The sequence below is a fragment of the Taudactylus pleione genome, unplaced genomic scaffold (genome assembly GCF_031769625.1).
Source record: "Taudactylus pleione unplaced genomic scaffold, aTauple2 ptg000180l, whole genome shotgun sequence".
Taxonomy (NCBI): Eukaryota; Metazoa; Chordata; class Amphibia; order Anura; family Myobatrachidae; genus Taudactylus; species Taudactylus pleione.
Genome location: NW_028284582.1, coordinates 1,033,028 through 1,049,637, shown reverse-complemented (window position 1 = coordinate 1,049,637; position 16,610 = coordinate 1,033,028). Strand labels below are relative to the sequence as shown.

General features: G+C 43.6%; 1 protein-coding gene across 1 annotated transcript in view; it reads right to left on the bottom strand.

Moving 5' to 3' along the window:
- Positions 1-980: 980 nt before the first annotated feature.
- Positions 981-16,610, bottom strand: part of ITGB1BP1 (integrin subunit beta 1 binding protein 1) — a 29,720-nt gene continuing 14,090 nt past the window's right edge. The window contains exons 5-7 of the mRNA XM_088476012.1: positions 6,328-6,420; positions 6,016-6,165; positions 981-2,984 (exon numbers count right to left, since the gene is read on the bottom strand). Of these exons, the coding sequence (XP_088332138.1) occupies positions 2,901-2,984; positions 6,016-6,165; positions 6,328-6,420 (327 nt within the window). The 3' untranslated portion in view covers positions 981-2,900. The remainder of the gene's footprint in view (positions 2,985-6,015; positions 6,166-6,327; positions 6,421-16,610) is intronic.

Sequence of the window (16,610 nt, the reverse complement as noted above, 5' to 3'; positions counted from 1 at the left end):
CATAAATTTGAACAAACCAATAGTCAGAGTTTAAATCTATCGGCAGTGAGTAGGCGCAATATGCCGTATAATATGTCTGTTAGTGCATACTACGACTTACAGTTGTGCAATACCTTGAAAGCACAGAGATCTTGGGTTCGATTCTCACTCTGGCCCTAGCTGTGTGGAGTTGATCTGTCCTCCCCATGTCTGCGTGGGTTTCCTCCCACAATCCAAATACAGTATATACTGAAAGGTTAATTGGCTACCAAGCAAAAAAAACCTAGTTTGTGTATGTGGTAGGGAATATAGGGGCTAATTCAGAGATGTGCAGTAACCTGATGGTTACCGCGTGTCACGCCATCCAAAGCGGGGTGTGGAATGGATGACGCGTACATGCGTGCGTCATCCAGTACCACTGCTCGCCACTTGGTGACACAATCCAAGGGGGTGACCTCAATACAGCAGGAGCAGCTCTGCTATTTAGGAGTCACCCGGTGTGGGCAGCACCCCCTAGTGACACCACTGTTTGAAACTACACCCTACCACTGTTCAGCTGGTAAAGCATGCTGGGACTTGTAGTTTCACAATAACTGGAGAGAGTCACAGTTTGGCCAGGCTTGGCCTAACTAGTATCACAGTCAGCGATAAATCATTAAGTATTAATATTGTATTTTTGGTTTTCTCACAAAATGATGCAAGTTTTCTATTTTAATGTATTTAATGATACAGTGGGGCTGTACACGCCCACATGGCTCTGGCCACACCCACATAGTGATGTCACATATCTTCCCCTTTTCCATATAGGCCCTAAGAACATTTTCAGCCCCAGGCCCATGTGACCCTTAATCCGGCCCTGATGGTGAGAAACACCAATATGGGGCACCGCATGTGCTCTGCACCTTCCAGCCACTCATGTCCATGCACATACTCACACACAACTCATATCACTCACATAACAAAAATATTTGGGGGAAAGTTATAAAAAAAAAAAAAAGGAGTACACATTTGTTTTTATTTCAGCAGAAAACTTTGTAGTTTAAGTATACAATGACCTCAGGATACAGAAGACACGCAGCATGTTTCAGAATAGTCGCATATTTCACAATAAATATTCGTGACCTTTACTAACAGATATAAAGCAAAGGAATAAATTATTGCACTCCGATAGCCCGCTTCCAATGGCAAGAGCTATGGTTAGCGATTACAGGCAAGCTCCAAAAACCAATTAGATTCCATTTAACATTTAACCAGCACCTTCTAGATTAAGATAATAGCTAGAATCTGATTGGTTGCTATGGGCAACATCTCCAATTCTAAAAACTCTCACTTTAGTAAATTTAGCTCCTGATCTTTAGAGTTGGATAAATAACCCAATGACAATATCCCCAGTGTGTTCCAAAAAGCTTAATAGGCTACAAAATAGCTTGAGCTAAAAACCAACCTGCATTTCTATAAGAAGCACTGTGGCAAATTGTAATGCAATGAGAGAGGACAGAACTGGAGCACAGAGTGAAACATGTTTAACATCAAGGTAACATGGGGCTAATGTATTCCTGTTATGTACCTTTATCCTATCAACTCCGTAGGAACCAGTGACATCGCTGCTACAGACTGCATAGCAAGAGCACTTCTAGGATTCAATTCAACCAATGGGGTTACATAAGAAAACATTGGAAGAAATACAAGGAATGTAGTAAAATATGTAACAAGGGGAATCAGGTGAGCAAAGACTGAAGCTGATAAATGGATTACTAAACTCTAACTCCAAATCGCTGTAAGTACATAAGCAGCAGAAACAATAAATGTATTGGGATACTAAGGGGCCAATGCAGCACGTCGGCTGTAATTACACCCTATTGTGTGCACAGAACTAAAGGCGAATATTCAGGTGTACGTATCTCTGCCACCACACCGCCACTATACCTACCTTTGGTTTCATAGCAGTCATCAGTCAGTGGGCACTTGTAATACTTGGTGCAAGAGAGCTGTCTGACAATAGGCGTATTTACTCTCCCGCACATCTCAGCTGAGCCCGCCATTCCGTAGTCACGCCCTCGCCCAGTTTATATCTGCAGACGTATCAAGCACACTAGGAGACGTCACAAAGATATTCATATAGCAGCAATGACAACACTGTGCAAACCTAATGGGAAAGTGTATTTATAAATATATGCAATCAGCAGCACCTGGCACATAGGTGCGAGCAGCAGGGGAAGGTGATACTATCTGTATGGAAGGACACTGAGGAAATGTACAGTGCATTATGGGCAGCGGGATAACACACAAGAGCCCCCTGCAAGTCAGATAGTCCGGAACTAGAGATTTGCTGTAAAAGAGAATGGCTGGAGAAGATGGCTAGGGGAACATTACTGCGATCCTCAGCCCTAACCTGTCCTTACAGAGGGCAGAGGGTGTCCCAGGAGACAATGAACATACGCTTTAATGTACATCTATACATTGTACACGTTGATGTGTCTGGTCAGCCAAACTTATATCGTACAATAGGACTGTAAGAACAACTTATAAGGATATAATGCTCAGAGATTGTACCGACAGCTCTCACATTATAAAGATAACACTAGACATAGGTACCCTGACATATATTATTACATGGATAATACTGTACCAATGCACCACTAAGCATCTGTTTAGTAGGTGGCGTAATATCTTATACCGTCTACAGAACATGGAAGATCGGACACTCTCTGAATTGCCAGAAACACAAGTTTGTGAGTCATGTCTACAATGTTCCGAAACTGCAGCAATAGTTGAATACAAAAATATATCTATGTGATACACAATTTGTATCCTAGGCCTGCATTGTGGCGGGCTTCTGCATCATTGATATGTCACAGTGACAGGATAGCGACTCTCCTGGTATGGAAGGCACGGCTGGTGTGATTACTGGCTGCTTGCCGTCATTCTGCAGGGACCCGGCTCTTCTCAGTTAGAACAGAGTCAAACGCGGTGGAAAGGACCTTGCAGATGGCTTGAGCGTGCTCCTGTACAGAGAATGCAATGAACAAAATTACAGGTGGTTTGGGCGTGCTCCTGTACAGAGAATGCAATGGACAAAATGACAGGTGGTTTGGGCGTGTTCCTGTACAGAGAATGCAATGGACAAAATTACAGGTGGTTTGGGCGTGTTCCTGTACAGAGAATGCAATGGACAAAATGACAGGAGGTTTGGGCGTGCTCCTGTACAGAGAATGCAATGGACAAAATGACAGGTGGTTTGGGCGTGTTCCTGTACAGAGAATGCAATGGACAAAATGACAGGTGGTTTGGGCGTGCTCCTTTACAGAGAATGCAATGGACAAAATTACAGGTGGTTTGGGCGTGCTCCTGTACAGAGAATGCAATGGACAAAATGACAGGTGGTTTGGGCGTGCTCCTGTACAGAGAATGCAATGGACAAAATGACAGGTGGTTTGGGCGTGCTCCTGTACAGAGGCTGCAATGGACAAAATGACAGGTGGTTTGGGCGTGCTCCTGTACAGAGAATGCAATGAACAGACTTAATCACATTGTTTCATCAATAAAATGAAGGGTAATAAGCCATTGTTGTTTGGGGAAAGGTGTATTCTTGGGAATGGCTATGAAATACCGGCGGCTGAATATATAATATTGATTCTCACCAAGTACCAAGTAGTATATTAAAATAAGCTACATTTAAACAAAATGAATAAAGTTGTAATCATTACATATTGTCTCCATAAGGATTTATTTTCTGCACCTGTATATACATTCATCTAGCTTTTTATTTGCATTTTCTGGCCCAACTACTGCTGTATGGAATAGTTTAATGAATGGACCTTCTTGAATGAATGTGCTTCTTTATATTCACTGGTTTCAACCTCCCTGTTGGACTCCATCTCTTGCTGAACTTACTGAATGGTGACTTTTATGTATTATATTATATGTATTTTGTCTTTGCTGTCATTGTTCAAATGCGTGTCAATAAAAAATTTGTAACAAAAATAATAATAATAATAAATATGGGCAGCACAGTAGTGTAGTGGTTAGCACTGCTGCCTCACCTGCTTGACGTTAATCTTGAAGGCACACTGTGTGTGCAGTTTGTATGTGAAGAGAAGAGGCGGGGTGAGGCACATTATGGGAGCAGAAGGAGGCGGGATGAGGCACATTATGGGAGCAGAGGGAAGGGGAGGCGGGATGAGGCACATTATGGGAGCAGAGGGAAGGAGGCGGAATGAGGCACATTATGGGAGCAGAGGGAAGGGGAGGCGGGATGAGGCACATTATGGGAGCAGAGGGAAGGGGAGGCGGGATGAGGCACATTATGGGAGCAGAGGGAAGGGGAGGCGGGATGAGGCACATTATGGGAGCATAGGGAAGGGGAGGCGGGATGAGGCACATTATGGGAGCAGAAGGAAGGGGAGGCGGGATGAGGCACATTATGGGAGCAGAGGGAAGGGGAGGCGGGATGAGGCACATTATGAGAGCAGAGGGAAGGGGAGACGGGATGAGGCACATTATGGGAGCAGAAGGAGGCGGGATGAGGCACATTATGGGAGCAGAGGGAAGGGGAGGCGGGATGAGGCACATTATGGGAGCAGAGGGAAGGGGAGGCGGGATGAGGCACATTATGGGAGCAGAGGGAAGGGGAGGCGGGATGAGGCACATTATGGGAGCAGAGGGAAGGGGAGGCGGGATGAGGCACATTATGGGAGCAGAGGGAAGGGGAGGCGGGATGAGGCACATTATGAGAGCAGAGGGAAGGGGAGACGGGATGAGGCACATTATGGGAGCAGAAGGAGGCGGGATGAGGCACATTATGGGAGCAGAGGGAAGGGGAGGCGGGATGAGGCACATTATGGGAGCAGAGGGAAGGGGAGGCGGGATGAGGCACATTATGGGAGCAGAGGGAAGGGGAGGCGGGATGAGGCACATTATGGGAGCAGAGGGAAGGGGAGGCGGGATGAGGCACATTATGGGAGCAGAAGGAGGCGGGATGAGGCACATTATGGGAGCAGAGGGAAGGGGAGGCGGGATGAGGCACATTATGGGAGCGAAGGGGAGGCGGGATGAGGCACATTATGGGAGCAGAGGGAAGGGGAGGCGGGATGAGGCACATTATGGGAGCAGAAGGAGGCGGGATGAGGCACATTATGGGAGCAAAGGGAAGGGGAGGCGGGATGAGGCACATTATGGGAGCAGAGGGAAGGGGAGGCAGGATGAGGCACATTATGGGAGCAGAGGAAAGGGGAGGCAGGATGAGGCACATTATGGGAGCAGAGGAAAGGGGAGGCGGCATGAGGCACATTATGGGAGCAGAGGGAAGGGGAGGCGGAATGAGGCACATTATGGGGGCAGAGGGAAGGGGAGGCGGGATGAGGCACATTATGGGAGCAGAGGGAAGGGGAGGCGGGATGAGGCACATTATGGAAGCAGAGGTAAGGGGTTAGGCACGTCTTGGGAGACACTTTTAATTGCAATAATTACTGTCATTAACATCACTGTCATTGCAGCATTAAGAATTGCTGTCATTGCACCGTTGTGCTTGTGTGACCAGCTGAGTGTATGTACTCCACATTTTACTTATTTGTAATTGGGCACCTGAGGCATGTACACAGGCCCTGCTGCATACGGACATCACCGGATCTGCTATTTGGAAGTATCAGGGCGATATTACACACTCTGTGATAAACTAGAATAAGGGCAAATAGAAAATTTCACCTAAATAAAATACATAGAGTATGCATGTCAATACACTGCACAGCAAACGTATTCATAGATCAATGAATGATATTAGCATTATGTTAAATAAGCAGACACAGATTTTAGGGTTAGTGGCTTGTTGAGAGTTGAATATGAAGTTTTGTATAATGAGAGTACGTCACACTTTTATTGTAACCCTTCCTGTAACACATAGGGAAGCACTGCGGGACATCTATGCAATGGCAATCCTGCAGTAAGGTGCCTGGTCTCATAGCAGCCAATCAGGCAGTTTTCTAGTGCAGCTCAGACAATGACACTGTGACCTACACACTGTACTGAGCCTGTACCCACCAGATTGTTACACTGATAAACCCACAGGCTGCTCTGGTCCTCGCTGGCATCTTTAGTCTTCAGAGCCAACAGACTCTTCCCGGCCACCAGCCCGTCATCGTAGCACACCATGGACACAATGAGATAGAGGGGGTGCCTGTGCAGCACATCCTGAAACACAGACAAGTGTTTATTGCCTAAGTACTGCAGGAAGATCCTGAAAACATGCCCTATCTGGAGAATGACAACTGACAGTGGGGACACCAGATATATACATAGGAAGAAGCAATAGTCAGCAACTTTTTCAGTTGAAAATATGTTACAATCACTTACATACTGGTCGGAGGTAGTTACTTTGATGCCATATTTTGAGACGACCATAATGAAGTCTTCATCCGGGGGCACAAAGGGAAGTTTTCCATCTTGCTAAAATAAAGAAAAAGACATTAATCAAAACCTATAGGGACTTTAACTGTATTTAAAGGGACATAAACACCAACATTTTTCTATACAGATCCTAACAGATCGCTTTTCAAAGGGTCGCTCATTATAAGTCATGATCCCACTCCAGGAAAGAAAACCTGTCATAGCTGCTGAGCACATACCATCCACTGCCAGAAGGTGGAGCTGTAATTCAGCAAAAGACGACTATGAGCCTGATTCAGAGATATACGCTATTAGGAGATTTACGCCGCGGTCACACTGCGCATGATGCATGGTACCTTTGCTATACCATTCGCTGTGAGGGTTATTTTGCAAAGTGATTGACGGTCAGGGATCGTATGGGGGAGATAACAGGGAGTGGCGCAAAAAACGCATGTGTGTCCCGGACATTTTTTTGGGGGGTGTTGTAGCCTGCACCTGCGATCCTGTATGTAGATATAGTGGTTCTGACGTTTCAGTTTAGGCACCCATTCTGCGAGATGTCGAAGCTGGATAATTGGCTGAGACAAGATCAGTTTAAAATTGGATCGCAGCGACGCAATCTTGCGACTGGTCGCAAGACGCCATCTTGGAAATGAGATCGCAAGACGCCATTTTGCGAATGACCGCCTAAGCGCCATTTTAGATAAACTCACACTTTAGTACATGTGGCGATATTACTATTAGCATCATGCGATTGCATCTGTGACCATCGCCATAAGTTACAGCGATTCATCAAAAGCCCATTTCATGACTTTACGTAGTTTGGGTGCTCTGGATAAAGTGTGTGTATTATTATAATTCCCCTAAAGGATATATTTCAGAAATGGCTGTACAGTATGTCGAAATTGGATTGCATTAGCTAAACAGAGCAAATGGCCACGTGACAACTACCCTGTGTAGACAAGCTTCATGGACAGAACGTCTGCTCTCACTCCAGGTGGTCCTGCTCGAATACAGCAAGAGGGTCGTTTGTAGCACCTTACATTAGCAGGCTTCCTACAATAAAATACCTTCAAAGCCAAGAGTGTTATCTGAGGTTTGGGTCTTGTAGCTGTGCTAATTTGCATCTACACAGGCCCTGGGAGAACAAAGACCAGTATTTTGGAGCCTGAAAAGGGTGGGGGCTGCTGGGGCATGAGCAAGTCATGGAACTATAATGCTCAGCATTCCACACTGCTAGGTGTTCACTTCTAGGGATAGCTGAGAGTGAAGAAGTGCTCCCCATGTCGGTCTATGGTGGTCTCCCTCCACACAGATTCTCTAAGACTTCAGATCAGCGTTATCTCTGTGCTCTAATGAATTCATGTGCCTGTAGAGGCACATGCTATAATTGCGTAATCACCGTGAGTTTAAGTGAGATTTAAGTGCACCATTTCTCATACACACATTAATACGCACAATTGCGCTGTTAACTAGTCGCATATTAGCAAATGCATAAGACCCTGTATGAAAACGCTGAATATTAGCTCCATGCACACGCATCTGCCCCAAGTTAACTAGCGTCTTTACATCAAACCCCACATACTCACACATTACATATTCACATACAAGGTTCCATAAGCTTTAAGGTATAAGATTCGAGTATGCACATTTATTATCATTGCTAGGAAATAAAGGTTATTTCGTAACTAAGGTTTTATACGTGATAAGTAAGCCATGTTTGGTATTGTACTGATGCGTACTCTCTCAACAGTATTCCGGTAATATCGATGGAGAGATCGCAACATGCATTCTCAACTTATGGACCGCAGAGACTTCAAGCAACAAAATGTACATTATATGAACAACTGTTAGGATTTGCATGAGACGGGAAACCAGAGACCACCAGTTGTTAGAGGCTGGATTGTGTCTATTTGAACCAACCTGTTAAATGCCTTGTAACATATGCCCTCTCCTTTAGGACCAATGGTATTAGCAACAAACTTCTCTATTGTGTTGTTATTTCTGGGGGGTATAAATACGTGTGCTCTGACCCTGAGTTCTTAGTCTTCGTGCTGAATGCTGATTGACGAGGGGTTTCTTGCTGATGCCTACATCTGGACCAGAGAGCGCTGCATATGTATAATTGTACTTGGGTCTGTATAATCTCTTTGCGCTAAGATCATATGAGGATCATAGCGTGTAACTGCTATACTTTTACTTGAATAATACTTTGTGCTTTGGAACCACAGGTTCTAGGTCTGGAGTCTTTATTTACTGTATGACTGCGTACGCAAATTAGCGTCATCCTTAGAGGTTTAGAGGAAGGATATTAGATGGTATAGGCAGGGGTATTTATAAGGTTCAAAGACAGAATCTTTAGTTGGGGGCTCATAGTGAAGTCACTTACCCACTCACACGGCACTTACGGTTATCGATTTCTCACCAAAGGGTGGAGTGGCCACATGCAGGGTTTACCTGCAACCGCTCGGTGCTGAGAGATCGCTACCCGTTTTCGTGTGAGCCAGGCACGCTGACTAGAATCCAGGGACAAGAGAGGAAAAAGTTTGATTTCCTTTGTTGATAGAACCTAACATTGAAAGGGGTGCCGCAGTATTGAACACGTGGTTGAGTCGCAGTTTTGCGCACAGTAAAGACGCACTTTTGTGTACGCAGCTAAAGGTTGTCATACGGTTGTGTGGTAGTCGCATTATTGTGTATGCGACTGGTCGCACAATAGCGTATACGTACTTCCGGTCGTGCTGCCACGTATTTAAACAAAACCGTTGAGGTTTACATTCTTTTCAATTGTTGTCAATATCTGGGTTAACATGTATTTTTCTGCGCAGGAAAAAAGTGTGTAACAGTGAGTATTTGTTGGTAGGGGTAACTTGTTCCCTACCGTATGACCTTTAAGGGCTAAGTGCTAGCCGCTCGGTTAAGCAGCTTACCGTTCTATACACAGTAGCAGGTGTACATGTCTTTGTTGTAGAGAGGTGCGTGGAAGTAGCCGACTTAAACTTCCATAGGTGTGGAAGTTGCCTTCTTAAATCTTATCCGGGTGTGTGGAGTAGCCTTCTTCAAATCTTCACAGGTGTGTGGGCGCTGCCGTTTAAATCGTCCACAGGTAAGTGAAAGTATCTTGACTGTCTTTCACCAGTTTAAATCTTTATTGAAAAACATAGGAATTGTCTCAGAATGGGAGCCACGCAAACAATAGAGATGTTAGACAATGATGTGCTGCTAATGGAAGCGCCATTTGGATCGGCCTGTCGTATTATGCATACTAAGTACGGTACTTATGCAATAAGGTATTGTGATGTATGGTTTAAAATGACGATGAAGAGTGTTAGACCGTTTCCCTGAATTGGTAGTTTTGATAAGGATGTATTAGATAATGTCCGGGATCACATCAGTCTGATGCGCTCCCGAGAGAAAAATGTCAAATATTATGAATGTATAAAGATGTGGCAGCATGAAGGGGATGCGTTGGTTAAAAATGCGCAAGCGTCGCAAACTAGCATTGCCAGCGCATTGCTAGAGAATACATCCGCGACGCTGATTTGCAGTGCGGGCGAGCCGCAAAATGGCACGCACGTGCAGAAAAGTAGCGTTGCGGAAGGTATTGCCAGCAGTTCACGCGCACCACCCCCACCTTATGTGGATGGAGGTGCAAGTACAGTTATCAAAAATACCCATAAAAATGTAACAAGCAATTTGTACCCTCTCTTAAGCAACTGTAAAGAAAATGCTCATGATGTGGATGACGAGCCTATGGTAATGTCTGCCATTTCCCATGCTGTACAGATGATAGATGCTGCATCACAACAATCACGAGTGGTGCCGTCATCTCCATCAGTAACAGTAAGGGAAGTGCTAACACCCTCTGCACCCGTAGAGGAAGTTGTTAATACCAAACGTAGCAGCAACACATTAAACCCCCAGCCAGGTAACAAGGCCAAAGGTAGCAGCGCTACCGGTCTGCATCCCATTCGGACAATAACTGTTCCAAATGGAAATGTAGATGCGAACGGTGTAGTGCCCACGAGGGAAGTAGTAATGCATTGTCCTTGGACAAGAGCAGAACTAAATTCCATCATAAATGATTTCCCCGATCACAAAAAGGAACTAGCCAAATGTCAGAGATTTTTGAGGAATTTGGGTAGTTCACATGAGCCAACTAATAAAGATTGGCGTGTGGTGTTAAGGGCCTGTCTACCACGCAATACCGACGTGACAAAATTTATCCCGGATTGTGTATTGGATGGTGACGTTCCCTTAATAGACCAAGTAAACCAAGATAATATTACCCGGGTTCAGACCTCACAGCCTGGCTGGAGGGGAGTCACAGTAGATACCCTCGTAGAATCTGCCATAGAACATGATAAAAACATCTCAAAGAAGAGAGAGACCCAGAGCAAAAAACTAATGGCTGTCAGTATCCAAGCTCTGGAAGGAATGACTGTAACATCACAGCCAGTAGACACACCTGCACTATACACACACTTGCACCTGAACAGTTACACGTCCTCACCAATCCCACACCACAGCAAACACATCCTTACCCCACATATCATACACAACCACAGGTCCCATGGTACCCACAAATTTCATACCTCCCACCATACCCTTATCCTCCATATTCCTACCCATACCCACCATCTTTCCCTCTTGCTCAACTCCCACAACAATCCTTTCATCCACCCCGTTCAAAAAGATGTTTTAACTGTCACCAAGTGGGACACATAAGTAAGTACTGCAAAGTGAACATAGGCAACCCCACTATCTTCTCCCAGGCCTTATATGACTGTTTACAATCTTTTCAACCTGCCAATGGATCTGTTCTAATGTAAAATGATTTATTGTTGTATTTAGGTCATGTTTAAATTATATTTAACTGTTGTGCTTTATCTCTCACGCACAGGACACAAGGTTGCTAAGGATAAACGGCAGCCATGCCAGGCTAAGGTCAAATACTCGGAATACTATCTAACCCAGGGGTCCAGGCATTATTTAGAGCAGTAGCTATTAATAACAAGATTTAATTGCAGGAACCTGTATGCAGATATTATATCCCTAGAATTATTTAAAGTGATAGGGGGACTCATTTTACAGGTGACGTTTCCCAGAACATGTGTAAGGTGATGGGTAATAAAACCAAGATCGTTCCAGACTGTCATTTCTTTTATCTGTCCCCCCTTTGAGATACGAAGATGACTAAGAATAACAGAAATTGAAAGTGTTATTAACTAACATGTCTAATGCAAACTGTCATGATGTCAAACCTGGGGAATTTGTTGTGATTAGAATCTTTTTAGCTCAGGTCGTTTGACTGATTGGTGGAAAGGTCCGTATCTGACGATTGTTGACAAAGTACCACATCCTCAAAGGGTGGCCGGGGAAGATACGTGGGTCCATTCCACTCACTATAGGGAGGTTAACCAACCGGTGGAGATACAAGGCGGAGACGAGGCCGATAACGTGGACCTGTCAATTGCGAGCTTGTGCCGGAAGGATTAAAAAGGTGACAGTGAGATACCTGAGCTAAAGAAATGTGTAGATCAGTGCTCCCAGCAATGGAGTGGTCTGCTGTGGTCATCCTAGTTCTTTCTTCCAGAGTTTCTGTCGTGATGATCTGTTTGGGGATACCCAGTTTTTGTGATGGAGGACCGATAGAGGAGATGGGAGCTGATGGCAGTGCTGATGGAGTGGAGTCAGGAGGAGTGCTATGCCAATAAGGGGAGTGTCTGACCAATTTTAGTACTGTTATTGTTAAGAGAGCTGTTATTCCGGATACTCGGGGACGGTGTGAAAGTTTATCGTCTGAAGATTCCTGTATTTGTGAGTTTTGTGGGTCCCTAGTTGATGAGAATTGTATCCAACGGTGCCAGCCTAAATATAACCCGTACTGGGGTGGGTATCCTTTAGAGGATTATCATAGCATGGTAGGCAAAGTGTTAAATCAAACTGATTGCTGGGTGTGTTCACATGTGCCACAGGGACAGCATAATGTAGGGTTGGTGCAATTTCCGCTGAATATCACGGAAATTTTAGAATTACAGAAAGGGAAAATTCCTCTCATCCAAACCACCTCATTTCAAACTCTATCAATTCCAAGTAGATAGATCACTTTTGTATTTAAACATAACCAACCCCAATAAACCCGGGAGTTGGGAAGTGACAGGGAATAATCAGACGATGACCTTCTCAGAAAGAGCTGATAATGAGTCCATAAACCATGATCTGTTACGCTCAATTAAATCTAGTGGGAGACATTTTAGCTATCGGTATGCATTGAGTTCCACCAAAGAAATTATTGGTAAGGTGCCAGATGGTTATTGTGCTAAAATAATACAGCCAGAAACTTGCATGTACCAGATGGAAGACCCAGAAATAGAATTGTTTGCAAGGGAAATATGCTTAATGATAATGATGCATACCATTCCTTATGTTCTCCCTGATAATGTATATTTTATATGTGGAAGAAAAACGTATAAGTGGTTCTCCCCGAGTTTTGTGTTACCTGGGAAGAGTAGTCCCAGAGGTTATGACCCTCACACATGTTGAAATGCTTGGTATACATAAAAACACACTATCACCATATCTTCACACACAATATGAACACAGAGGCAAACGAAATATGATACCTGCTGACGTGCACAAAGCCACTCAGTTAATTAGTGAGACAACTGGCTTTCAAGTTTTAGTCGCATTGGATCCCACCAGGATCGCTCGAAGTGCATTAAACTTTAGATATATTCAGGAACTTGCTAAATTGATAGATAATATCACCGAGATGTACGATGACACATTCAGGTATACAGGGAGAGAATTGCAAGCGTACAAGAAAGAACTGGTGCAACACAGGCTAGTGTTAAATTATTTAACTGCTGTTACTGGAGGGTATTGCGTAACGTTGGCCACCCAATATGGAGTAAAATGTTGCACCTATGTCACCAATGATACCAGCGACCCTAAGGAAGTGATAGACCGGAAGATGGATGAAATTCTGCAGCTAAAATGGGAATTTCGTAAGAACCATAATGCTTTAGTGGCTGAAGTAGGGGAGAAGATAGAAGGATGGGTTTCATGGCTGAACCCAGTGAAATGGTTCTCAGGTCTAGGGGAATGGGTCCAGGAAGTGATCACCAGCATCGGCAAATTCTTAATCCTTATACTGATTGTCATCATAATAATTGGCATATGTGTCCGGTGTGTTCCTATTGTGTTGAAGTGTGGAAAATGTAAAAATAGAGTAAAACGAAAGAATGAAATCATGATGATGGTCAGTATGAATACTGAGGTAAATACAGAACTGCATTACAACCCTGAACTAGAAAATACCATCATTTAATGTATTATATTTAGACATGCATAGAATGTATTATTGAAATGTTATTTTAAAACAGCTCAGATAATGTAAAGTCTCAAATTTCCCCTTCAAGACTGCCTTTATAGGACTGGTGTATCCCCACACCTTTCACATGATCTTCCAAGATCCGCGGTGTGCGTATAATAGTAGTTTTATGTCCCCACTCAGAGACACATTATTGATGGATTAAGAACCACCTTGTGCCATCCCATAATAATACTAAGAGGGGTATTCAATATGAAACGTTAACTTCACTGTCGAAGTTAACGTTTCATATCGGAGTTTTTACCTGCGTTAAAGTATCGGGCGCGCTCCCGCTTATCCCCGTATTCAATATAAAATTAACGAAAACGGGAAACTCCGAAGTTGGATTTGCGTAAAGTTACGAATTTTTCCTTAAAATAATTGTAAGACCCCCCTAAAGTTGTAAAAACATGGGGGAACACTATGGGTACCCCCGTTTTAGCCTTTAATTGAAAGTCGGGGATTTAAATAGCCGCAGCAGGTGTTTTTTTCCCGACATTGAAGAAGTGTTGCAGAAGAGCACTTAGGTTTTTTTTCTTGTTTTTTTAAGTGGTCCCATCAAATTTGGGGTACATGAAAATGGGTACTAGCATATTTTGATGTCCCTAAAGTAAGTTTTTAAAAATTCTGCATTTGTGCACCTGCCGCTATAATTCTATTCTTCAAAACACCTGCTGCATCCTTGCAGAATAGCCCTGAACCTATTTCCCTATTGTTAAACAATTTTTTACCACTTTTTTTTTTCACCCCAATTTTAAAATTAATTTTTTGGGGTGTCCCTATATATTTTTTTTGACACAGTTCTTTTTCAAATGTCAGTCCCAGGGGTGCAGGCTATTTTTTTTAAGTCTGCACCCCTAAACCCCAATTCTGCACTTTTTTTCGACACCTATTCAATGGTGAAAAGTTATATCCGTTTTTTATCAAAGACTTTTCAAAACTGCGATAAGTCTTTCATATTGAATACAGTGTAAAACTAAAACCTGCAATAACGACGTCATAGCTCCGATATTAACGCAAAAACGATGTTATCGCACCCATATTGAATACCTCTGTAAATAGTATATAAATGTAAGCCTAAATTATATTTTAAAATCAGATTGCGATAGCATGTTGTTCGCTATCAAAGGGTGGACTGTCGAAGCTGGATAATTGGCTGAGACAAGATCAGTTTAAAATTGGATCGCAGCAACGCCATCTTGCGACTGGCCGCAAGACGCCATCTTGGAAATGAGATCGCAAGACGCCATTTTGCGAATGGCCGCCTACGCGCCATTTTAGATAAACTCACACTTTAGTACATGTGGCGATATTACTATTAGCATCATGCGATTGCATCTGTGACCATCGCCATAAGTTACAGCGATTCATCAAAAGCCCATTTCATGACTTTATGTAGTTTGGGTGCTCTGGATAAAGTGTGTGTATTATTATAATTCCCCTAAAGGATATATTTCAGAAATGGCTGTATAGTATGTCGAAATTGGATTGCATTAGCTAAACAGAGCAAATGACCACGTGACAACTAGCCTGTGAAGACAAGCTTCATGGACATAACGTCTGCTCTCACTCCAGGTGGCCCTGCTCGAATACAGCAAGAGGGTCGTTTGTAGCACCTTACATTAGCAGGCTTCCTACAATAAAATACCTTCAAAGCCAAGAGTGTTATCTGAGGTTTGGGTCTTGTAGCTGTGCTAATTTGCATCTACACAGGCCCTGGGAGAACAAAGACCAGTATTTTGGAGCCTGAAAAGGGTGGGGGCTGCTGGGGCATGAGCAAGTCATGGAACTATAATGCTCAGCATTCCACACTGCTAGGTGTTCACTTCTAGGAATAGCTGAGAGTGAAGAAGTGCTCCCCATGTCGGTCTATGGTGGTCTCCCTCCACACAGATTCTCTAAGACTTCAGATCAGCGTTATCTCTGTGCTCTAATGAATTCACGTGCCTGTAGAGGCTCATGCTATAATTGCGTAATCACTGTGAGTTTAAGTGAGATTTAAGTGCACCATTTCTCATACACACATTAATACGCACAATTGCGCTGTTAATTAGTCGTATATTAGCGAATGCATAAGACCCTGTATGAAAACGCTGAATATTAGCTCCATGCACACGCATCTGCCCCAAGATAACTAGCGTCTTTACATCAAACCCCACATACTCACACATTACATATTCACATACAAGGTTCCATAAGCTTTAAGGTATAAGATTCGAGTATGCACATTTATTATCATTGCTAGGAAATAAAGGTTATTTCGTAACTAAGGTTTTATACGTGATAAGTAAGCCATGTTTGGTATTGTACTGATGCGTACTCTCTCAACAGTATTCCGGTAATATCGATGGAGAGATCGCAACATGCATTCTCAACTTATGGACCGCAGAGACTTCAAGCAACAAAATGTACATTATATGAACAACTGTTAGGATTTGCATGAGGCGGGAAACCAGAGACCACCAGTTGTTAGAGGCTGGATTGTGTCTATTTGAACCAACCTGTTAAATGCCTTGTAACATATGCCCTCTCCTTTAGGACCAATGGTATTAGCAACAAACTTCTCTATTGTGTTGTTTATTCCTGGGGGGTATAAATATGTGTGTTCCGACCCTGGGCTCCTAGTCTTCGTGCTGAATGCGGACTGACGAGGGGTTTCTTGCTGATGCCTAACATCTGGACCCGAGAGCGCTGCGTATGTATAATTGTACTTGGGTCTGTATAATCTCTTTGCGCTAAGATTATATGAGGATCATAGCGTGTAACTGCTATACTTTTACTTGAATAATACTTTGTGCTTTGGAACCACAGGTTCTAGGTCTGGAGTCTTTATTTACTTTATGACTGCGTACGCAAATTAGCGTCATCCTTAGAG